Source organism: Heterodontus francisci, chromosome 7, assembly GCF_036365525.1.
Source record: "Heterodontus francisci isolate sHetFra1 chromosome 7, sHetFra1.hap1, whole genome shotgun sequence".
Taxonomy (NCBI): Eukaryota; Metazoa; Chordata; class Chondrichthyes; order Heterodontiformes; family Heterodontidae; genus Heterodontus; species Heterodontus francisci.
Genome location: NC_090377.1, coordinates 132,475,779 through 132,501,505, shown reverse-complemented (window position 1 = coordinate 132,501,505; position 25,727 = coordinate 132,475,779). Strand labels below are relative to the sequence as shown.

Sequence of the window (25,727 nt, the reverse complement as noted above, 5' to 3'; positions counted from 1 at the left end):
GCCAAAAGCTTGGTGAAAGAAATAGGTTTGAAGGAAAGTCTTAAATGGAGAAAAGAGGGGTAGAGGAAGGAAATGCTGGAGCTTAGGGCCTCGGTAGTTGAAAGAGTTGAAAGTACTGTCACCGATAGAGCAATTAAAATCAGGGATGCTCAAGAGGCCAGAATTAGATGAGCACAGATACCTCCGAGAGTTGAGAGATTGGGAAATCACAGGGGTAGGGAAGGGGGAGACCATGGAGGGACCCAAGGATGAGAATTTTAAAATCGAGGCATTGCTTGACCAGGAACAAATGTAGATCAGCAAGTACAGGAGTGATGGGTGAACGAGTCTAGTCATAAGTAAGTACACTAGCAGAGTTTTGGATGGCCTCAAGTTTACAGGAGGATAGAACACTGAAGGCCAGCCAGGAGTGCGTTGGAATAGGCAAGTCTAGAGGTAACAAAGGCATGAATAAGGGTTTCAACAAATGAGCTGAGGCAGGGGTGGAGTCGGGCGATGTTCGAGGGGTGGAAATAGGCATAGATGTGCAGTTGGAAGCTCATCTCAGGGTCAAATATGACACCACGGTTGCCAACAGTCTGGTTCAAACTCAGTTGCCAGGTAGATGGATTGAGTCAACAGCTATGGAACAGAGTTTGTAGCAGAGACCAAAGACAACGGCTTGTCTTTTCAATGTTTAGCTGGAGAATATTTCTACTTATCCAGTACGGGATGTCAGACAAGTAGTCAGTGTACATGAAAACTAACATTGTATTTTTAGATGATGTTGCAGAGGGGCAGCATGTAGATGAGAATAAGAGGGAGCCAGGGATCGAGCACCGGGGAACACCAGAGGTAATTGTGTGGGAGCAGGAAGAGAAACCATTGCAAGTGATACTCTGGATATAGTTAGATAGCTAGTACACACCCACCTAGCTGGGCAACAGCGGAGAGGCATTGTAAGAGGATGGTCAGGTCAACAGTGTCCAAGGGTGCAGACAGGTCAAGGATGGATAGTTTACCTTAGTCAGTCACAGAGGATGCCATATTTGACTTTGACAAGAGTAGTTTCGGTTCTATGGCAAGGGTAGAAGCCTGATTGCAGGGATTCAAACATGGGAGTTTTGGGAAAGATAGGCACAGATTTGGGAGGTGACAACACATTCAAGGACTAGCGAGAAAAGGGAAGTGGAGGTGGGGTGGGGGTTTGCAAGGATGGAGGAGTCAAGGATTTCTTTTTGAAGAGGTGATAGTAGATTTAAAGCAGATAAGGGACAGTACCTGAAGAGAACCATTAACTGTCAGCTAACATGAGGACCAGGAAGAAAAGTTGGGTAGCCATCAGTTTAATGAGATTATCAAGCAGGAGGGGATAGCAAGCCATTTTCTCTGGTGGAAAGTTAGCAACTGAAGAGCTTAGGTTTCAATTCATCAAATGAAAAAAGGGTTGTTAAAATAATTTTTTTTTAAAAAGCTACTAGGGCTTGTCCAACCAGAAATGATGATTGAATTAGAATTTATAAAAGCTTTTAAAAAGGGAACTGGATAAATAGTCAACAAGAAACATTTGAAAGGGCAGGAGATGGGTCTAAATGGATAGAGATCTGCTGCAAATTGTGGGTTAGCTTAGCTGTGCCCTTTTGTTGAGCTGTTACTTACCTTCCTGAGTTTTAGCAATGTTTCAAATAAAAAATATTCCCTCCAAATTGATCATGGATGTAAGCTTTTAAAAAAATATTTGGCTTCAATAATCATATTGACTCCTATTTTTTAACCCTTGAAGCTGTTACATACCACTGAAAATCCCAGTATTAGCAGGTAATGCAGAGACATTTGTATTCATAGCAAGATCTACCAACAAAAAAAAAAAAAGAGGCCAGCATCAAATAAAGTGACATGCTAAGTCATGTTAAATACAACCAATTCACATTCCAAGAACTGAGAGAAATCAAAAAGCTGCTAAATTTATAGAATGTGATTTGGTACAAACTTGTAAAAAGTGAAGGCTATTAGCAAGAAAAATGGTTACGGCAAACTTGCAATTAAGTAATACCTTTAGAATAGAATGTCCAACAGAAATACTTTTGAAAAACATCCTTTGGATTGTGGGCATCACTAGCAGGGTCAGCATTTCTCTATCTCCAGCGGTGCTAGTGAAGATGGTAGAGATCTTAAATCGCTGCAGTCCGTGTGTTAATGTACTCCAATATGGATGGCTATTGCCTTGTACCTCTAGGTGGTGAAGATTGCGGATGGGAAATGCTTCCAAAGAAGCCTTGGCTGGTTGCTGCAGTGCATCCTGTAGCTAGTATACACTGCAGCCACAGTATACCATTGGTGGAGGCAGTGGCTCTTTAAGTCGATCGACAGGTTTTTTCATGAGCCAGACTGCTTTTCCCTCGATGCTATTGAGGGATGTTGCACCTGCACTCATCATACTCTTTAGTGAAAGGAGTCAGAAGTGAACCACTTGCCACAGAATACCCAGCCTGTGACATGCTCCAGTAGCCATGACATTAATGGATCTGATCCAATGAGCTTTTGATCGTTGGTGACCCCAGGATGTTGATGGTAGAGACCTCAGCGCTACTGGGAAGGTGGTTAGACTCTTTATTGTTGGAGATGGTTATTGCCCGACACTGGTGTTTCATTATTACTTGGCATGATGAACCCATCACCCAGGATGTTGCCTTGGTCTTGCTACAGGCAGGTATGGACTCCTTAATTATCTGAGGAATTGCAAATGGAGCTGACTACTGTACAAACAGCCCCACTTCTTACCTAATGAAATGACCCAGCGGATGAGGGGAAAAATTTATGTCTGCTTCCAGAAGCAGTCCCTTTACAAAACAGTAGGGCGGAACGAAAAAATCCTAATAAAGCTCTTGATGACAAACCCAAGAATACTGTCCAACCCTACATTCCCTTCATCCATCTGGATGATAGTCTCCACAGAGGAATGGAAAGCCTAAACAAATGTGCAACACATTATTTCTCCAAAAGAATTTAATACAAAAAGCAAATGTTCCAGAATTCAAATTTTGATCTACACGATGGCTGACTGGCTGCACGCTAGCTGAAATTGTAACCTTGAAACCTCTAATGATACACAATCGCATCATGGAATTGAAGTGAAACTGAAAATTATAGAAAAGTTATTTTATCTCTCCATGTCATAACTGAACAGTTGAATAATAATTGATAGGAAAACAAGTTAAATTCAGATGAACCATTTGACAGAACTTAGAATGCACTCCAGACATAGACCTGAAAGCACAAAGTGACAACAGGAATGCCACCAGGAATGTATGCTAGTAAATGAATATGACATTAAAAAGGTACAAACTGGAATTTTACTTCCTGCTCAGAACTTCAAGCTTGAACTTTGAACTGATAATTGGATTTCCAAACATTAAATTTAAGTTCTGTTCAAGCTATTAAGTACAACTCCATTACTTTATATTATACATATATATGGCCAAAGTAGGAAGAAATAGCTGCAGGAGCAGGCCATACAGCCCACTGGGCCTGCTCCAGTATTCAATAAGACCATGGCTGAACTTCTACTTTCCCACCCTATACCCATATCCCGTGATGGCCAAAAACATTCAATTTCAGTCTTGAATACATTTATTGACTAAGCATCCACGGGCCCTCGGGGGTACAGAATTCCAAAGATTCACAACCCCCTGAAGAAATTTCTCATCACAATCCTAAATGGCCAACCTGCTATCCTGAGACTATGACACCTAGTTCTAGATTCTTCAGCCAAGGGAACAGCCCTTCAGCATCTATCCTGTAAAGTCCTCCAAGAATGATATACTTGTCAACGAGATCACTTCTTAGTCTTCTAAGCTCCAAAGAACATAGGCCCATTTTACTCAATCCCTCCTCGTAGAAGAGCTCCCTCATGCCAGAATCAACCCAGTGAACTTTTGTTGCACTTCATCTAAGGCAGGGGTCTCCAACCTTTTTACAGTGAGAGCTACTTCTAACAAAAAAAAAATCACTTAAAATATTGAAAAATATGGATATATCAAACTACATACGTAATTACATTATAGGATTATATTTAAAATGAAGGAAAACTGATCTTAACTTTATTTCAAAATGATACTTGACACTGCATGCAAGCCTGGTCAAGAGATCACTGTACTTGCCAGTGACCAGAAGCCCAGCAGCAGCTTCATTGAGTGGTTGTGTCCGTTGAGCACCATCATTGCCTCTGGAATCTACCTTCCTTGACAGTCTCACATTGGAAATTGTTGGGCCCAACTGGACTCAAAAGTACTTGGGGTTAAAGCCAGCAGCTTTTCCTCTATCTGCACTCCAGTTTAAACGGATGCAACAAAAAAAACCTACAGGCCAGGGACCGAATTCTGCATCCAACATCCACCCCGATACAAACTGGCTGTGTTTCTCAACTCAGTTCTGTGAGCAACATCTGCAATAAAATACTGCAGATGTTGTAAATCTGAAATAAAAGGAAAAAATGCAGTACATACTCAGGTCAGGTGGCATCTGTGACGACAGAGTGTTAACGTTTTAGGCCTATGACCTTTCATCAGAACATGAAAGACCACAGACCTGAAACGTTAACTCTTTCGCTCCACAAATGCAGCCAGACTAGAGCATTTCCAGCACTTTCTGTTTTTATTGCAGATTTCCAGAATCGGCAGTATTTTGCTTTTATTCTTATTGTGGGTGTTTGAGAAGACTCTCCACTCACCTGCCGGCTCCACTCCTTCCCATCCAGCGGCTCCATTCCTCTCCTGCACCAGGTAGTTTCTCACCCGTTGCAGATCCAAAACGATCGCCTCTGTCCAGCTACAGGACTCAGCATGTTCTAGTCACTGTCAGCGAGCTACTAGTAGCTCGCGATCAATATGTTGGCAGCCCCTACTCTAAGGCAAACACATGCTCTTCCTTAGATAAAGAGAAGAAAAGCTGTATATAGTATTCCAGGTGTGGTTGCACTAAAGCCCTATATAGTTGCAGCAAGACTTCCTTACTCCAACCCCCTTGCAATGCAGGCCAACATACTAAAGGCCTGCTACCAACTCGAAACCCGACAGGACCAGACGACGTGTCGGGGTCGGGTCAGATTGGACCAGATCAGACATGCTCTACCACCACCTCAGGTAAGTGACTCTAATGTTAATTTACTTTTTGGACTTTAAAGGTTGTTAAGTTATTTTAAGCTTGTGCAGGTAAGAAACAAAGTGAAAAACGGATGGCAAGTTAAATGGTGGTCAGGTTGGGCGCAAGAAAGAAAATGGAAGGACTCAGGCCGGCTCGGGGTTGGATGGGGTTCTGTTGGGCTCGGGTCGGGTCTCATTTGCAGACCCAAACAGGTCTTTACAACATACTATTTGCCTTCCTGATTGATTATTTGCTGTAGTTGCACATCAGCTTGTGATGTATGCAAGGCCAGCATCCCCCCCCCCACCCCCACCAAAACCCATCTGAATACAAACATTTCATCTCACCTTTTAAAAAATATTTCGCTTTATCTAATTAGGTATGAAGAACGGCAACATCACACTTCACATTATGCTCCATCTGCCATTTTCTTGCCCAATCACTTAACTGCTATATCCTTTTGCAGCCTCTTCAACCTCCTCACCTCACTTTGCATCATTAGACTTGGATATAATGCTCAGTCTCCTCATCCAAGTCATTTGGTATAGATTGTAAATAGCCGAGGACCAAGTAGTTATCCTTGCAGCACTCGAGCTACACCCTGCCAACCTGAAAATGACCCATTTATTTCTACTCATTAACCAATCCTCAATCCATGCTACAAAATTAGCCCCAGTCCCATAAACCCTAATCTTGTTTAACAACCTCTTGGGTTGCAACTTATCAAATGCCTTCTGAAAATCCAAATATACTACATCTACTCTTATCCACTTACTAGTTGCACACTCAAATAACTGACAGATTTGTCAAACACAGATTTCCTTTTGCAAAACTGTGACGATTAGTGAGTTTCTCAATACCATGTTACCACAGGTTTTGATTCTAGCATTTTTCCTCCAATTGAGGTCAGGCTAACAGGCGTACAGTTCCCAGTTTTCTCTCTCCCTCCTTTCTTGAATAGCAGGGTTACATCTGCTACCTTCCAATCCACATGAACCATTCTAGAATGTAAAGAATTCTGAAAGATTAAAATAACATCCACCATCTCTGTAGCCACCTCTTAAAATCCTAGAGCGTAGGCCATCAAGTCCAGATTAATCAGCTTTTAACTCCATTAATTTATCCAATACTTATTACTTGAAGGTTCTCATTAGACCCTTGGCTCCCCACAATATCCAGTATGTTGCGTCTTCTGTGAAAACAGACAAAATATTTTAATTTTCTGCTATTTTATTAGAATGCCTCCTGTCTTTGCCTCTATTGGACCAGTGTTTACTTTCACTAATGTGTTCCTTTTTACATAGTTGTAAAAGCTCTTGCTTATATTTTTTGCTAGTTTACTCTCATTCTATTTTCTGACTCAATTTCTTGGTCATTTCAACTGATTTTTAAAATCCTCCCAATCCTCAAACTTATAGCTACATATCAATTACGTTAATTATATGCAGGTGGAGGGCATTAACTGGGGTTTTACTTGAGCACATATAAAGAGACACTTACAAAAAGAATGCGTGGTTGAGTTAGGAGGTATAAGTTTGCAATATTTCACTCTAAATAAATACATGACTGGGTGAAGATTGGTTCCAATATCATCCTTCACCAACTTGTTTGCTGGAATGGAACTATTTCTTTTGGCAACACGGTTCTATCCTTAACTTCCCTAGTTAGCCATTTTTGTACCATTTTTCCAGTGGAGTTTAATTCAAGGGATTGTACTTGTTGAGACTCGAATTATTTCTTCAAATGCTTGCCACTGTGCATCTCACCACCCTATCTACATCAGCCAACTCACTCCTCAACCTCTGTAATTGGCTTTATTTAAATTTAAGACCTAGTTTCAGAGTGAACACATCATTATCAGACTTCATGTGAAATTCCATCATATTATGAACACTCTTTCCCAGAGTATAGTTTTACTATAAGATTACTAATTTACTCTGTCTCTTTACACAATAGTAGATCTAAAGGAGCCTGTTTCCTAGTTGGCTCCTTGACATATTGTTCTAAAACTGTCGAATGCACTCCATGAATGCATCCTCCAAGCTACTTTTGCCAATTTGGTTTGCCCAATCTGTAAGATTCAAGTTTCCCATGATTATTCCATCACCCTTGTTATATGCTCCTCTAATTACTACTATGATTATTGTCAGGAGGTCTATAAACCACTTCCACCAGGGTTTTCTGCACTTGTTATTTCTTAGCTCCACCCACACTGATGCTACGTCTCAATTTGGTGGGCCAAGATCCTTTCTCCCAGCTGCCTTATCTCATCCTTTATCAAAGGTCCCCCTCGCGAGAGCGAGGCAGAGACATGGTCTCTTCCTGGCTTACAGTTACAGTCTCCTTCTGAGGCACAATTCACAAACTCCCCAAGTTACACAAGCAGTCATGTGATGTGACCATCTCCATTTTTGAATTAGCATCTTCTTGAATAGAACATAGAACAGTACAGCACAGTACAGGCCCTTCGGCCCACGATGTTGTGCCGAACCTTTAACCTACTCTAAAAGATCAAACTACCTACATACCCTTCATTCTACTATCATCCATGTACCTATCCAAGAGTCGCTTAAATGTTCCTATTGTATCTGCTTCTACTACCACCGCTGGCAGTGCATTCCACGCACCCACCACTCTGTGTAAAGAACCTACCTCTGACATCTCCCAGAAACCTTCCTCCAATCACCTTAAAATTATGCCCCCTGGTGATAGCCCTCTCCGCCCTGGGAAAAAGTCTCTGGCTATCCACTCTATCTATGCCTCTCATCATCTTGTACCCCCCTCTATCAAGTCACCTCTCATCCTTCTTCGTTCCAATGAGAAAAGCCCTAGCACCCTCAACCTTTCTTCATAAGACACGCCCTCCAGTCCAGGCAGCATCCTGGTAAATCTCCTCTGCACCCTCTCTAAAGCTGCCACATCCTTCCTATAATGAGGCGACCAGAACTGAACACAATATTCCAAGTGTGGTCTAACCAGGGCTTTATAGAGCTGCAGCATAACCTCGCGGCTCTTTTACAGGGGGATTGAGTTTATGAAAGCCAACACACCATACGCCTTCTTTACAACCCTATCAACTTGGGTGGCAACTTTGAGCAATCTATGGACATGGACCCCAAGATCTCTCTGTTCCTCCACACTACCAAGAATCCTGTCTTTCAGCCTGTATTCTGCATTCAAATTCGACCTTCCAAAATGAATCACTTCACACTTTTCCAGGTTGAACTCCATCTGCCACTTCTCAGCCCAGCTCTGCATCCTGTCAATGTCCCATTGCAACCTACAACAGCCTTCCACACTATCCACAACTCCAGCAACCTTCCTGTCATCGGCAAACTTGCTAACCCAGCCTTCCACTTCCTCATCCAAATCATTTATAAAAATCACAAACAGCATAGGTCCCAGAACAGATCCCTGCAGAACACCACTGGTCACCGAGCTCCAGGCTGAATACTTTCCATTTACTACCACCCTCTGTCTTCTATGGGCCAGCCAATTCTGTATCCAGACAGCCAACTTTCCCTGAATCCCATGCCTCCTTACTTTCTGAATGAGCCTTCCATGGGGAACCTTATCAAACACCTTGCTAAAATCCATATACATCACATCCACTGCTCTTCCTTCATAAATGTATTTTGTCACATCCTCAAAGAATTCAATAAGGCTTGTGAGGCATGACCTGCCCTTCACAAAGCTATGCTGACTGTCTCGAATCAAACTATGCTTTTCCAAATATGATCTTTGAAATTCAAGGCTGTTCACACATACTTGGTGGTGGGGGGGCGGTTGGCTCTTTCAAAGTCAATGGGCGTCTATGGCTTTTAACTATCAACATTGACAAAACCACTCCAGGTAATTTAATCAGAGAGCAACCCCCCACCCCTAACAATTGTTCTGGTTAGACTGGGCAATCACCTCTGGCTCCAACCAGTCTTTGGCTTCTCATATGCAAATTGGGCATGGCCATCTTAGCTGCTCCTTTCGGTTTTAAAAGTTTTGTAATAATGTCCAATAAAAGCCTCAGGTAGAGTTCTGTATGATTAAATTAAAATTGGCATTTGACATGTTGGGTTTTCATTGCACCTCCATACCACGGCAAATGAAATGCGACCATGAGATCATTTCATTATAGGAGTTAAAAAGAGAAAACAAGAAAACACACATGCATTTTTCATTCACGCTCATCCACTCAGAAATCAGAATATTGGTACAGTTTGCCTTTTTCTCTTTGGAGCAGCAGTGCTGATTTAAACTGCCCTTTTCCCTTGAGGTTGGTCTGAGATGGCTAGGTGTTGCCCAATGTGCTTAAAGTTTCTTTGGTATTAGTTTGTAATAAGCTGGGAATGGGCATCCCAATAAACATGTAGTTGCTGGGGAAGCTTGGTGTCCGGAAATTTCCATAATTGTCTTGCGCAAGTTCTCCTTTGTGCACAAGCTTTGACCGCTTAGCTGTTGTTTCTGCAACATGTGGTTCTAACCCTTCAGGTTCCAGTACCTTGCTAATTTCTCTCCCTATGGTTGTATTGGGTAGTGAGTTGGTTTTAAGCCCCTGTGCGGTGTCTGAGAATTCCTCTGGGCCTTTGTTGTTGCTGGAGTCTGAAGTGAGATTGTTGGATTTAATTAGCTGTGATCCTGGGAGTCTGCAGTGGGTAGATCCACTCTGACCTCACTTTCAGTGTTCTGGTGAGTCCTACAAGTGCTGCTCATTTTTGTTCCCCTTTTCTCCTGAAAGTGGTGTGGGTCTCTTTGCTAATCTCCCCCGCATACTCTGGGACATTCCTGTTCACAGGTATCTGTCCAGATTCCACTGCACTCCCCTGCAACACTTCGACGAAGTGAGGTATCACCCTCACTGTTTCTCTGCCTTATTTGGGAACCTTCTTGTCCCTGCAGGTTTCTGTAAATGCTGTTAGCAGCCCTGGTATGGTGCTTCCTTTCCCTGCATTTACATAGAAGGGAGTGGGGTCTAATTTTTCCAACATTTTGGGATTGGCTGACCAGACAGCAGGGGGTTTCATTTGGGAACCCTTCCAACCCTCCTTTAATCTGTCCTCACTGTCCTTTTCGTCCCCTTCTTCCCTAACTCTTCTCCAGACCTGTGCTCGTCTGTCCCCTTTTGTTCTCAATAGGGGTCTGTCACAAGTCACCAGCCCACTGCTGCAGAGTTCCCCAAATGCCGGTGCAGATTCCACTGCAAGTTGGGGCTTCCCCTCAACCTGGCACATGTGGCAAGTTTTACAGTGCTCCACTACATCTTTGTGGAGTCTTGACCAGTCAAACTGCTGTCTTGTGTTTTTCACACACCGACATGTACAGCCATCGTAAGCTCATGGGCCATTCTTAATATTTTTCTACAGTACCTCGGCAGCACCACTAATGGGTGAACCACTGTCCACTCTTTGCTCTCAGGTCTGTGAGGAGAACTCCACTTAAACACATCATTCTTTACGTATCTGCAATCGGGGACACCTCTATGCTTCAATTTCAGTTTGGGCAGCCTGTGCTAGCTTCCTTAATACTGGGGCAGCATGCTGAGCCTCAACTAGGGAAAATTTGTTTCACCAATTCCCTGGGTCCTCTAACTTCCCAGAACATTTCAAACAACCAGACAGCATGGCCCTCGTTTCAAACAACCAGACAGCATGGCCCTCGTTTCAAACAACCAGACAGCATGGTCCTCTATCTGTAGTGCCAGTTCAGTCTCCTCTGGGGGAGCTGGTTTGGCCATGGCCCGAGTCACTACAAAATCAGGGGAAATGCAGGGAACAGTCTCCTGCCACTGCCTTGTTTCTCTGACCTCCTTCAATGTCTCTACTACTACTGGGGAAGCTACCACCTTCACCCCCAGCAGATCGTTACCTAGGTCAACCCTGCCCACAGGCAAACTAGGGACAATCCCCACAGTCACCGGTCCCGTAACTAGGTCACATTCCAAGTGCACCCAATATAAAGAAACAGGCATACACTGCCCTCCGATACCATTCACCACCATCCTCACATTTACTGCACTCTCTGCGAGAAAGGTCATGCCTGTTCCCAGCAAAAGGGATCTGGTATCCCCTGAGTCCCAGGTAGACGATGAGCTTGCTTGCCCCACTTGAGGGGTATGGGGTTACTTTCCCTTTGGATACAAAATCCTGATTGCCTTCAGGGATCTCATTAAATTTTTTTTCACCCACAGCAGTATGTTTCTTGGGTCTTACTGCTGTTGCATTTAAAGCCACAGCCTGCTTTGCTGTGCTTTCCATCAGGGTCCCTTCTGCACTGGGCAGGTGTGCCCCGAGTAACCCTACAGGCTTTCCCCATGGTTTCGAGCAGTCGGCTCTGAGGTGACCTGTCTTATTACAGTAGTAACACACAGGTCTCACTCCTGTTCTCAGCACTGCCTTTTCTGGCTTGAGGAGGGGCCAGTGTGTCCCGCTTTTCTTTCTCTCCCAGGATTGTTTGGGATCCTATCACCTTCCCACCTTTTGTTCTTTGAGTTTGTGGGGGTGATTAAGAAAGGTTTTCCCTCAGGGAATCGACTTGAATACGAGAGCAAATTCATCAGCCAGAACTGCAGCTGGCCTCGCTCGGTGTTGTTTTTGTTCTTCGACAATGGGTCTTTATAGAGAGGGGGGAGAAAGTGTTTCTCAATTCCTCGAGTAGAATCACCGGAGGTTTTCATATGTGGGCTGCACCTTATGGGCCCTGAACCACTGGTCAAAAGCCAGCCGCTAACTTATCTCGAACTCCAGCTAAGTCTGATCAGCTTGTTCCCGGAGGGTTCAGAATTTCTGGCACTAGCTCATATGCCCCGAGGATTGCATTTTTAGTCAATTCATAGTTTGAGGAACTCTCATCTGGCAAGAGTGAATAAACATCATGGGCTTTTGCCATTAGCTTGCTTTGTAGCAATAGTGCCTAGCTCTCAAACAGCCATTTTAACTGCCTTGCAAGCTTTTCAAACGTGACAAAAAATGCTTCCACGCCTCCCTCATCGAACTTTGGGATCAACTGGGGGAACTTTAAAAGCTCAGCACACAGTTCTGAGTGAAGTGTAGCTTCCATATCGACTATGCTATCACTGAGGTTACCCTGTCGCCCCCATGCTAATTCAAGCCGCCTCAACTCCCTTTCCTCCTGCTCCTTCTGGAAAATTCTCTGTCTCTTTCTTTCTCCCCGTCTTCCAATTCGAGTCTCGACTGCTCTAATTGTATTTTTGCTAACATTACCCTGCCTGAGTCTAATCCCAACTCTGCCTCTGACTCTTCAGGTTCAAATGAAAAACGGTTGGCCGCCAGTCTTAGGAGTTGGGGTTTCTTAGTTCTGGCACAGAAAGTGATCCCACACTGCCCAGCCATATTTCTTAACTCTCCTATAGATAGGGCCTTTAACTTATCCCAAGTTACTGCACCGTGGCTTGGGAAGGTACTGGCTTCGGATGTGGACAGGTTAGTATTCTAGCAACACACACAAAAAAAAACTGCAATACAGGTTGGTCTGTGATTTAGATCAGTTTGGTTTCCTACTTCCAATATCGCATTTGTCTCTTGGTACAATGCCAGACTAGAACCGCCAAATTTGTTCCAACCAGGTGAGGAAGGGGTCTCAGGCTCCCCTTTCGCCCTTCTCTGGTCTGACCGCAACAGGGTTTCTTTTAACAATGATTTAGCTTAGCACCTCAGTGAGCACTTGCTCCTGTTCCTCGAATATAATTGCAAACGAACCAGATAGATTTTTTTCAGTTTAAACAAGAAAGATGCAAGTATATTAACCTTATCACTCTAAACCAGTTAAAATTACTAAAATATGCAACACATCCACGCTCACATTCACACCAAAGCCACACACATACAAGCATACAAATTAGGAGTAGGCCACTCGGCCCTTCAAGCCTGCTCCACCATTTAATAAGTTCATGGATGAACTGATTACTTCACATTTCCACCTACCCCTAATAACCTTCCACCTCCTTGCTTAGCAAGAATCTCATACAAATAGATTACAGAGGGAAAAAAAAAAAAAGAGTTGGGAAGGTTGGAGTAGAGTCCTCAATAAAAAATGGGATTTAAATACAGAAGTTCAGGCCCAGAGGCCTTAGTTGAAGTTGTAGTCCTAAAGTCCTTGCTGGGCCACGTGCACAACTTGGCCTTGCTTCTCTGGTTCTGGAAAGCAGAAGGGGGGCTTTATCAGTGTCCCCTTAGTTGTTGCCTGTGCTGAGCTGTAGGTTTGCAGCTGAGGCAGTGCTGGAAATTTACAAGAGAGAGATTGCAACTCTCTGCCTGGTTTACAGTTACAGTCTCCTTCTGAGGCACAATTCACAAACTCAGTTACACAAGCAGACATGTGATGTGACCATCTGTTTTTGAATTAGCATCTTCTGGACTGATCTTTCAAATTCAAGGCTGTTCAGACATAATTGGTTGGGGCGGAAGGGGGTGGTTGGCTCTTTCAAAGTTAGTGGGTGTTGATGGCTTTTGACAATCAACATTGACAATTACCTAGAATGGTTTTGTCAATTTAATCAGAGAGCACCCTCATTGTTCTGACTAGACTGGGTAATCACCTCCGTCTCCAGCCAGCCTTTGGCTTCCCATATGCAAATTGGGTGTGACCATCTTAGCTGCTCCGTTCTGCCTTAAAAGTTATTTGTAATAATGTCCAGTAAAGGTCTCCGGCAAAGTTCCATACGATGAAATTAATAGTCCCATTTGGTCTGTGGGGTTTCCATCACAGTCTTCCTAACATTCTGCTTAATTTTACCCAAACTACTACTCTGCTCTGCAGCTTTATCTTTTCAGACTTATAAACTTGCCCTTTTTGAACCCTCCCTCTATCAAGTTCCACAACTTTGCTATCATGTGCATTTTGCAGCTTAGTAAATCTCAACTTATTGGTAGAAATGTACAGTATTTCAGACTGATTTAGTGGTTGGATCTGTTGAAAATTTAAATATTGCATTACTTGTGTTTTAGTCAGCATTTTATTAGAAATCAATGTCTCACATTTGAAAAGTTTATAAGGTTTTTAATATCAATACATTCCTTGTAGAAATTTCTTCAGTAAACTGGTTAATAACCAAAATTGCAGAGACATGAAGTTTTCTATTCTACCGAATATCTCAAAAGACAGTCAATTTATATAGCACCCATCACATCCCAAAGAGGACTTCAACCGCCAATGTGAATTATTTTCCAGCAGTCACTGTTTTTATGCAGACGAACATAGCAGACAAAAGACCAGTGAACTGATCGAAATCATGTGACAATTTCCACTTACCCCCACCTTTAATAGCCAACTATGAACATTAGAAATTTCAGTTACTATTGTTTGGTGGGGGAAGGAAGTGCAGAGTGGAGTGCACAGGAAGGGCATAAACAGAAGATGAAATTTTCATGAAGCAATTTAATGATTATTGGCACGTTTGCCTGATTGGCTTTTTCAGGATTGTTGTTTTTATAGGTCCGATAGAAGACTAGCCAATCGACTCCACCTATTAACAGTATTTTCCTTATTATATTTTTAATGACCCTAAATCTCATTTAAGAATCTTTCCAGTACCTTCTCAAAGCCTATGTTTCTTGTTCAACTACCACCTGTGCATTTATTTACCATCCTTTAAATTTTAAAAAGTTTCAATCGTAATGCCACTGCTCCCAAATTTGATACTGGCTGAAGTTGTATATAAAAATTATGGACAGCCCATCAAGATGCACCCTTATATGATCCTTCGATAAACTTTCAACGACTTTGTTCAATAGGGGAAGCAGGATTTGCAGGTCTATTTTCACCATTTAACTGTACCCCACAATTCTCACATTTCTTCCATTTCTTGTCAACATTGTTGAAAAATTAAATACTTGTTTCTCTACAGACACCATTCCATAATGTCACTCTTTAAGGGGCCAACCCCTCAATGTTCACTCCTGACATATTTGAAAGGATACTATGCTTCCAACTATGTTTTCCTTGTGAGCCCTCAGTTTCTTTGCATTCCTGCACATATCTTTATAGATCTGACGATCCTGTTCCTTTCCTTGGAATTATAAGTGTTTTATCCTTTCTCCCTAATGCCTTTCACAACTCTTAATTGTTTCATCTGACCCCGATAAAAGGAATATAGAGGCATACATCCAAGTTTGCTGACAATGCTAAATGGCAGAATAGGTTCAAGGGGCTGAACGCCCTATTCCTGTTTCTATGGTCCATTTCAGAGATAAAATTCCTGTTACTTACCTTCCAGCAGCTCTATTTTACCATTCCCATAAATTCATTCATACATTCTTAAAATCAGCTAGTTTAAAATTTACCTTTTTAATTGGCATGTTTTGTTTTCTACCTTCGTGTCTATCGTGAGTGTCATTAGATTTCAATCGTTCTTACGAACATACGAACTAGGAGCAAGAGTAGGCCACTTGGTCCCTCAAGCCTGCTCTGCCATTCAATAAGTTCATGGCTGAACTGATTACTCCACATTTCCACCCACCCCCAATAACCTCCCACCCCTTTGCTTATCAAGAATCTATCTACTTCTGTTTCCACTGCCTTTTGAGGAAGAGAATTCCAAACGCTCATGACCCTCAGAAAAAAATTTCTCCTCATCTCGGTCTTAAATGGGCGACCCCTAGTTCTAGATTCTCCCACAAGGGGAAACATCCTTTCCACATCCACCCTGTCAAGACCCCTCAGGATCTTAGAAGTCTCAATCAAGTCACCTATTCTAAATTCTAGCAGATACAAGCCTAGCCTGTCCAATTTTCCTCGTAAGACAGCCTGCCCATTCCAGATATTAGTCCAGTAAATCTTCTCTGTACTGCCTCCAACGCATTTACAGCCTACCTTAAACAAATAAGGACACCAATACTCCAAATGTGGTCTCATCAATGCCCTGTATAGCTGAAGCATAACCTCCCTCCTTTTGCATTCAATTCCCCTCGCGATAAATGATAACGTTCTATTAGCTAGCCAATCTTCTATCCATGCCAATATGTTACCCCTACACCATGAGCTTTTGTTTTCTGCAATAACCTTTGACGTGGCACCTTATCAAATGCCTTCTGGAAATCTAAGTACACCGGTTCCCCATTATCCACAGCACATATAACTCCCTCAAAGAATTCCAATAAATTGGTTAAACATGATTTCCCTTTCACAAAACCATGTAGACTCTGCCTTCAAATTTTTCTACGTGCCCTGCCATACCGTCTTTAATAGCAGCTAACATTTTGCCCCAAGACAGATATTAAGCTAACTGGCCTGCAGTTGCCTGCTTTCTGTCTCCCTTCCTTTTTGAATAAAAGGAGTTACATGCTTGTTTTTACTTTGTTTACTGTTACCTCTTCACTCATTAGAATGAAGTCTAATTTCAGATTACCCCTTGGGGTTCCTTAATGAAGAGTTTTAGAAGAGTCCCTCACAATTTCCAGAAAATTCCACTCACCTGCTGACTGTCCCCATCGTGCACACCTGTTAACATGAGGAATCGTAGGAAATAGCAGTAGGCCATTTGGCCCGTGTTGCCTGCTCCGTCATTCAAACAAATCATTGCTGATCATCTACTTCGACTCCATTTTCCCTGATGTCATTGGTATTCAGAAAACTATCCATTTCGGTCTTGAACATGCTCAATGACTGAGCTTCCACAGCCCTCTGGGGTAGAGAATTCCAAAGATTCACCACCATCAGTGAAGAAATCCGTCATCTCAGTCTTAAATAGCCTGCCCCTTATCTTGAATCTGCATCCCCCTGTTCTAGACTCACCAACCAGAGGAAACATCCTATCCACATCTAGCCTGTCACGCCCAGTAAGTATTTTGTAAATTTCAATGAGATCACCTCTCATTCTTCGAAACTCTAGAGAATACAGGCCCAGTTTCTACAAGCTGTCCTCAAGACATTCCTGCCATCCCAGGGATTAGTCTAGTGAACCTCCATTGCACTCCCTCTATGGCAAGTATATCCTTCCATAGATTTTTTTTTTTAAAAAACAAAACTGTACACAATACTCCAGGTGTGGTCTCACCAAGGCTTTGTACAATTAAAGCAATATATCTTTACTCCTGTACTCAAATCCCCTTGCAATGAAGTCCAACATACCATTTGCTTTAATTGCTTGCCACACCTGCATACTAGCTTTTAGTGACTCATAAACAAGGACACCCAGATCTCTGTGGACATTCAATGCTTCCCAACCTCTCACCATTAAAGAAAGGGAAGATTAAAATCCCCAGGCTTACTGCTGAAGACTTGGCCCTCTTTGGTCTCATCTCCTAGAAAACTGCATCAGCCCTTAGATTATTTTGTGGGCTGTAACATATTCCTATTACCAACTTTTTCTGTTTACTGACTTTCAATTCTCTCTCCTTCTGTAGCGTGTCTGAGCTGAGAATTTATTTGTTCAATCACAATCTTGCATTGTATTGTATGTATTACTGCTCCTAATTATAGAATTGTGGAATCAGAATGAGGCCATACGGCCCATCAACTCTGGGTCAGCTCTTTTGAACAGCATTCGAGTTATTTCTGCATCCCACAACCCTGCAATTTTCTCAGAATTTATTCATTTCCCTTTTGAAAGCTAACATTGCATCTGTACCCTCTATCAGGCAGTGCATTCCAAATCCGAATACCTCAGGTAATCTTTTTCCTTTATACCACCTTTGGTTCTTTTGGCAATCACCTTAAATCTGTTCCCTCAGGATATAAATACTTCAGCCACTGGAAACAGTTTCTCCATTTACTGTATCTAAATCCTTCATGATTTTAACACCTCCATCATATCGTCTCTTAGGCTTCTCTGCTCCAAGGGGAAAAACCCCAAGCTTCTCCAGTCTATTCGCATAATTCCTCACCCCTAGACCCATTCTAATAAATTTGCTCTACCTTCTCCAAAGCCTTCACATCCTTCCTGACATATGGTGCCCAGAATTGGACACAATGTGTCAGCTGCGGCCGAACTGGTGTTTTATATCAGTCATGGTGATTAACTGATAAGTTCAAAATGCTAATTTGTTAAAAACTGAATTTAAGTTTCCCAGCTGCCATTGTGGGATCTGAACTCCTATCTCCGGAACATCAGTCCAATCCCCTGGATACTAGTCCAGTAGCATAACCACTATGCTGCATTACCCAATCTCTAAGGACCTCAGACCATCAGCATAACAAATCAGATAATGGAGGGTCGAGCAAGGTGGTGGTGAGGTAGAGCTAGGTGTTATTAGCATACCAGACGTGTTTGCAGATGATGTCGTCAAGGTGAGTGCGTATGGGAGAAATAGAAGGCCCATTATCTTCTCTTTACTTGGTTTGAAGTATTCACTGCACTTTTCATTGGTACATTTTCCACATCTCCAGTTCCAAATTGCAGCTGTTTTATTTTGAGCTTAAGTGTGATGGCAAAATGCTGACAGATTACCATTATAACATGTTCAGTTGAATTATGCGAAAGGAGTGCAGGTCACGTGTAAGGCTTTTAATATAGTTAAAAGGAAAAAAAGAATCTCCCATGCACTGGTGTCCAGATTAATGAGAAAGTTGACAATGATGGCAGGAAGAGCACGGGCACAATCATTTCTGCTTCTTGCCAACAGAAAAATTTAACCTCATGGACTTGGAAAGCTACAACCTCGCTTGGGCAAAACTCCAAACATGTATCTGATCCCATTTCTATAATGAGTGTGTACAAAAGATAAAGGACAGTATTTGAAGAGTTGGTAATGCAAATAATGCCCAAGCCAGCACTCCACTCTCAAAAGGCACCACACCACATAAAAAAAAAACCTTTTAATTTAACTTGTTGCTTGCAGGATGACCAGTCAGATTTTCCAATTGACCAGCAAAACTGCAGTTCATTAGTTAAGCACTTGGGATCGGAGGTGATGAGACAAACACCTACATTACAACAGCAACTATAATCAAGAAAATATTTAATTCAGCGTGAAGTACCTTGATAGGACAGCCCAAGGTCTTCGAGAAATGCAAGTTACTTGTTTTTTTTTTTAAAATATGTGCCATGAACCCAATATGGATCTTTTTCAGAATATGGTGTCATATCAACCCAGTGATTATTCCTCCATTGGGATATTGGTCTGCTCATTTGTATTCAAATACTTAGAGAAACTGGAAGAATCAGACTCGCTCATATTGAAGATAGAGGTCACCACGTCTCAGGTTAATAACTACAGCTTATTCACTCAAGTGTGAAGTGAACAAAGTAGCATGCAAAAATATGTAGGATACCAAAATAATCAGACAACTGATGTGGGTTGTGAGCTGATAAAAGGTCAGTACCAGTGAACAGAGTAATTACCATTTTAGGTGTCCAGCACTTACTCAAGTACACCCTAGGGTCAGTACTTTCATTCTAGTGGGACAACTCCACAATGCAGAAATCTTGCACTAGTAAATATGAACTTACCAACTTCCATTCAACAGCAAAGTAAACAGTTCAAGCTAACCTCAAGAACCACTGGTGATTTCCACCTGTCCCCCCAAGCTTTGTACTATGATCCCAAACCCATTAAAAGCGGATACAAAAGCAAAGTACTGCAGTACTAGGAATATGAAATTTTAAAAAAAAAGAGAGAAAATGCTGGAAATACTCAGGTCAGGCAGCATCTCTGGAGAGAAACAGTTAACATTTCAGGTCGATGGCCCTCAGAGTTTGACAAAACGCCATCGACCTGATTCGCTAACTGTTTCACTCTCCACAGATGCTGCCTGACCAACCGAATTTTCTTGCATTTTGTTATTATTTGCCATTAAAGATTTGTAACTACTCCACGGTTTCACATTGAACCTTAAAAGCCCAAAGTAGAGGACACCAACTACACCCAAAAACAGGCAACATAGTAACCTGAGCTTCTATATCTAGATTAAAAAGTTACTGGACTAGCTAAATTCTACTTAGCATTTAAAATGTAGAAAAACAGAAGCTATTGTACAATGGATCAGGATTCTGTGCTTAAAAGGAAATTCTGGACATGTAATTGGAATCAGATCTATTCCATGTATTTACTCCTCCTTCCAAGTAAAGGAGTTACATATGAATTAACTTAAAATATCCTCCTGGAGCTTTGCTTGGAGTCAGTGAATCCAATGTCCTGTTGTGGCATCAGTTAAGTTTGCTTCCAACCATTAGCATCAGCTTGCTCAATTTCTCAAAAAATAGGAGGAAGCATATATTCTTTGAAAGGAAAGACCTTTCTGATGCCAAATAGTAGTGTAATTCATATCTAATGGTTATCCCTTAAATTGAAATTTGTTATATAATTTTTCAGTCTTCTAGCAAGGGTGGGATAGGAGATAAAGGGCAGGGCAGAAAAGTGAGAATCATACACATCCCCAGGTGTGCAACCAACATTCTCCCAGTGGAGTGCTTACCCTGAGGAGTTACATTCCTCTTCCCCACCCCCACTGAAGGTTGTGTCTGGAAAAAAAAATGTACAAAAGCAATGAACTGCAGTCTTTGTTTGATTAGCTGATCTCACTCAGGGCAGCAGTTCCACTGTCATATCTCACCTCAGCACCCAAGACACCGGGGGCGGGGGGAGAGAGGGAGAGAGGAGGAAGAGAGAAAAACGGAAGGAAACAAAGTTGACTGGAGTCCGCATCAGTATGTAATACTCCTACTGAGAAGTATGCATGTGTGGACACAGTGGAGAATAGCTTGGTTGTGGTACCCTTCACAGATCAACAGCCTGCTGACGCTCCTCGTCTCGGTTCACACGAACAAAGGCCTGTGCAACCGTATCCCAAACAGTAACGTCCTCATCAGAAGGGAGAAAATTAAGGGTAGAAGGAACGATAATGAATTGAAAGCAATTTAACACACCGATTCAAACTTAAAAATTCAGTTACTTGTTCATCCAGTGAACTACATACTTAGCCCTAAAATACAAAATTAAAAACTTGGAACGATTACAACAACCTTGTTTAAACAGCAACCTTCCCCCCCCCCCCCCCACACACACACACGAGATTAATTGCGTTAGGAGCAGGTGGAGGAGTCACTCACTGTACCTTTGCAGACGGGAGAGTTGGGGCTCTTCCTTTCTGGGGAACCCTTGTGTTCTGGAGATTTCCTGTGTCTGACCCGTGAAGCATCTGGCCCCGGGGCCCATAGAGGGGTGGGCGAGGAGCAAGGAGAGGAGGAGGAGGCGGTGGTGGTGGCGGCGGCAGCGGCCGCCGCCTGGTGTAGTTGCTGCTGAGTCCTGGTGGGGCTGCTCCGCGAGGTGGCCGTCTGCTGCTGCTGCCGCCCCGCTCCGCCAACACACCTCGTCGGGCTGCCCTGCTTCAACTGGAACGGCACGGTGGCCCTCATGGGCTGCGGCCGGCCAACACCACCACTAGTGCTGTTATTACCACCAGCACCTCCGCCGCCACCCCCGCTCATTGCGCTGGTCGGTGAGCCGTTCCGCCGGACCCGCTGAGACATCTTCCGCGAGAAGGAACAAAAAAAAAATCCACACGCGCACGCACGGCCGCGGCAGCTTTGTTGTGGTTTTGAACCCAATACGCTGGTTTTTATGAAGTGAAAACGTCTTCGTTTGGTGTGTTTTCCCCCCCTTCTCTCCCTCTCTCACACACACACACACAAATACACTTGTTCTTTCTTTCCACCACCTTTTTCTTTTAAACCCTTTTCCCACCCACCCCCGGTTCCCCCTTTCTTCCCCTCAACCGGGACGCTTCGACCGCTCGCGCTCCTCTCTCTCTCTCTCTCGGCTCCTGCAGGCGCTCCCGAACGCGCCCGCCCGAAGCTTTACTGCGTCCCTGTTGATTGGATCGACGCGATTCCGCCAGCGTTTCCCCGCCCCCCTTTTTTATTTTGCGTCCACGTCACGTGTCCTCCACATCCACTCTCCGTCGCCCCGGGAGACCTTCGCCGCCTTCCATTCAAGGCCTCAGCAGCCTGGCGTCGGGAGCCGCGGGGGGGGGGGGGCGGGGTAGAGAATTGGATGGAAACGAGACCGGCTCTTGCTGAGGTAAAGTGCACACTCCAGCGGCAGACGGTGGAAACAATTATCCGATCGAATACGTTTATTTGATTGGGTGGGTGGGTGGGGGCGACTGTTGAACAGCGTTTATTCTTAACCAGTAGATTTCCCCATATAGAGTCAAGCCAAGTTTGCCCAGGTAAAGACAAGGCAGGTGAGATGGCCAGGGATCCTTGGACCAGGGCACACAGGCATAATTCAATCCCATTTTAAAGTCATAAATCTTACTTTTTAACCAAAAATATACTCTATACATAACATTTGTAAAAAATACATAACAGTTCAGATTTGGCATGACATAAAGTCCAATACAGATCAGTTTCTTTCAATACTGTACATGAAGTGCCTCACTACACTTGCCATTGCAGGTTAGATTTGCAATGAACATTTAAATTTCATGCGGAACATTCTCTGGTGCATACAGCCCGAGGGGTTTTACACGGGTTTCAGCTCCTCAGTATACTATGGGGGCAGGGACTTTCACAGTGACCTTTCCCCGTTGTGCCTTTGCAGCAGTTGCCCCAATCTTCAGTATGTCTCTCAGCACATAGTCCTGGACCTTGGAATATGCCTGTCTGCAACACTGGGTCATTGACTGTTCTTTGCACTGAAAGAGTAGCAAGGTTCTGGCAGACCAAAATGTGTCTTTCGCGGAGTTGGTAGTCCTCCAGCAGCTGTTGCTATTTATCTCACTGTGCATCCCTGGGAACAGCCCATAGAGCACTGAATCCTGCGTGACTGAGCTGCTTGGAATAAACCTCAACAAAAACCACTGCATCTCTTCACAGACCTGCTTTGTGAAGGCACATTCCAAAAGGAGGTGGGTGACAGTCTTTTCCCCACCACAGCCGCCTCGAGCACAGCGTGCTTGTTTGAAAGTTCTAGCCATGAGGAATTCTGCCAAATGAGTTTGACAGTCTGCTCAGGGCATCATCCAACAGAATCCACCATCTCCTTTTTTCTGTACAAACTTTTCCACGAGGGATAGGTGGTACAGCATGGTCCAACTGAACGGAGCAATCCACAGTAACGTGGCCAGACTCATCCTTCGTAACACCAGGGACAGATACAACCTCAGCACGCAGAGACACTTGGTGTTTGCATACTAAGGGTCTAAACACAGCTTGCTGCATCCGCACACAAAGGTGGCCACCAGGATAAGGGCCACTTTATCTAGAGATTTGAACATCGTGTCCCCTACAGACACGGTCCATTTTCGATCCCAAGATAAAGCAGAAGATGGCTCGGGTGACTGCCATGGCACAGGAGCGAGGCATGGGCCAGATCTGCGCCACATACAGCAACGCTGAGAGCGCTTCGCACCTGATGACCAGGTTCTTACCTGCAATGGAGAGGGATCGTTGCTCCCACATGCCAAGTTTCTGTTTCATCATGGCTCCTTCCAGTTTTTGGTGCTCGCCCCAGCCCCTCCCTCCACTCCCCAAGCCATATCGCTAGTACCTTCAGGTAGTCTGACTTGATGGTGAAAGGGACAAAGGATCAGACGGCCCAGTTCCCAAAGAACATGGCCTCAGTCTTGCCACAGTTTACTTTGGCTTCCGAGGCCAGTTCAAACTGGTCGCAGATGCTCATCAGCCTGCGAACTGACAGCAGATCCAAGCAGAAGATGGTGACGTCATCCATGTACAGGGAGGCTTTGACCTGAGTGCCTCCATTGCCTGGGATTATCACCCCTTTTATGACCACATCCTTCCTGATGGACTCGACAAAAGTTCGATGCAGCACAAGAACAAAATAGAGGAGAGAGGACAGCCCTGCCTGGTTCCAGATTTGATAGGAAAACTTTCTGATTCCCACCCATTGACTGAAACTACATGACTGTATACAGCTATATAAAAGCAAAATACTGCGGATGCTGGAAATCTGAAACAAAAACAAGAAATGCTGGAATCACTCAGCAGGTCTGGCAGCATCTGTGGAAAGAGAAGCAGAGTTAACGTTTCGGGTCAGTGACCCGAAGTGTTCCGAAGAAGGGTCACTGACCCGAAACGTTAACTCTGCTTCTCTTTCCACAGATGCTGCCAGACCTGCTGAGTGATTCCAGCATTTCTTGTTTTTGTTTGTGACTGTATACAGCTGTTGGATCCAGTTGTGATTCCCTCCAGAGACCCCTTCTGGAGAGCATGTCCACCATGTATGAATACGATATTCTGTCAAAGACCTTCTCCTGGTCCAAACTGATGAGGCAGGTGTCCACCCTCCTGTCCTGTACATAGGCGATTGTATCCCAGAGTAGCACAAGGCTATCAGAACGCTTCCTGCCAGGTACAGTGCAGCTCTGATCAGGGTGAATCACCAACTCCAGAGCAGACTTGATCCGATAATGACCTTGGACAGAATTTTGTCATCCATGTTAAGCAGTAAAATGGGCCACCAAAATCTGATTTCCTTCCTCTGGGGGCGCTGGGTACTTCACTACTCCAGGTTTCCCAGAGTTGGGGTGCACTGGGCATCCTGCTGCACTCAGCACTTTGGGGTTGAGGTGTGCTGGGCCCTGCTGAACTGACAAAGGCTGTCAAGTCCTTCGAGACGAGTAAAACTCCTGGAAGCGATGGCTTACCGGTTGAGTTGTATTCAGATCCAGTCCAACATTTTCTGTTTTTATTTCAGATTTCCAGCATCCACTTGAAGTATTTTTGAAGTGTAGTTGCTGTTGTAGGAAATGCAGCAGCCAACTTGTGCACAGCAAGCTCCCATAAATAGCAATATGATAACAACCAGATAATCTGTTTTAAGGAATGTTTACCTGTTTTTCCCTCCCCTCTTTGTTCTGTTCAGTCCTATAAAGTCTAACCATACCAGTTCAAGACCCTGGAATTTCCTACCTAATGCCATCATGAGAGCACCATCACCACAGGGACTGCAGCAGCTCAACACCTCTCTTCAGGGCAACATGGGAGTAATAAATGCAGCATTGGCAATGTCACATACACGCCAAGAATAAAATAAAAGTCCCACCCTGAACATTTTCTTTTTAAAATGATGACGATGATGACTGACCTACTGTGTTTTTTCAGTGTTTACAGTTTTATTACAAACCATGATTGTCCACTACCCAGCACTGTGTTCCAATCCTAAAAGACTGCTCTGTCACTACATCCTCCATGACGGTGGATATGGCAAACCTTTTTTTCAACTTCTCCATATACTTTAATCTATCCTCCTTTACTGCCTCACTTCTTTGGTCTATTACCATGCCATTACCTTCTCATAGTTCCATTCACACTATAACAAACATGATCTCCTGCAGTAGTTTCTTCACCACACCTGCACATCTGGCATGCCCCAATATTCCATCCTTGGCCCAATTCTATACCTTATCTACATGTTGACCCTCAGTGATATTATCCGTAAGGATGACATCAACTTTATATATATGCAGATAACACCCAGGTTTGACTGTCCCCTACAACCTCCAACATTATTATTGTCCTTAGTGTGAGAACGGAACTTCAATTCCATATGGAATATGGGTGGTCACTCCTAGCAATACTCTCATGGCCAGATGCATCTGGGACACGTAGATCGTTGAGGATGAGGTCCAGTACGTTTTTCGCTCATGTTGGTTATCTCATCACCTGCTGCAGGCCCAGTCTGGCAGATATG

At 43.6% G+C, this 25,727-nt stretch overlaps 2 protein-coding genes across 4 annotated transcripts in view; one reads left to right on the top strand and one right to left on the bottom strand.

Annotated features, from left to right (window-relative positions):
• The window catches only part of LOC137372328 (protein FAM117B-like), a 308,596-nt gene extending 286,814 nt beyond the window's left edge, over positions 1–21,782 (bottom strand). Inside the window, exon 1 of one of the 3 annotated variants that reach the window (XM_068036179.1) lies at positions 21,124–21,782. In XM_068036179.1, coding sequence (XP_067892280.1) covers positions 21,124–21,538 — 415 coding nt within the window. In that variant the 5' untranslated portion in view covers positions 21,539–21,782. The remainder of the gene's footprint in view (positions 1–21,123) is intronic. The other 2 variants (XM_068036178.1, XM_068036177.1) reach the window with 2 other exon arrangements.
• A 264-nt stretch (positions 21,783–22,046) lies between these two features.
• The window catches only part of nop58 (NOP58 ribonucleoprotein homolog (yeast)), a 74,641-nt gene continuing 70,960 nt past the window's right edge, over positions 22,047–25,727 (top strand). Inside the window, exon 1 of the mRNA XM_068036176.1 lies at positions 22,047–22,088. Coding sequence (XP_067892277.1) covers positions 22,062–22,088 — 27 coding nt within the window. The 5' untranslated portion in view covers positions 22,047–22,061. The remainder of the gene's footprint in view (positions 22,089–25,727) is intronic.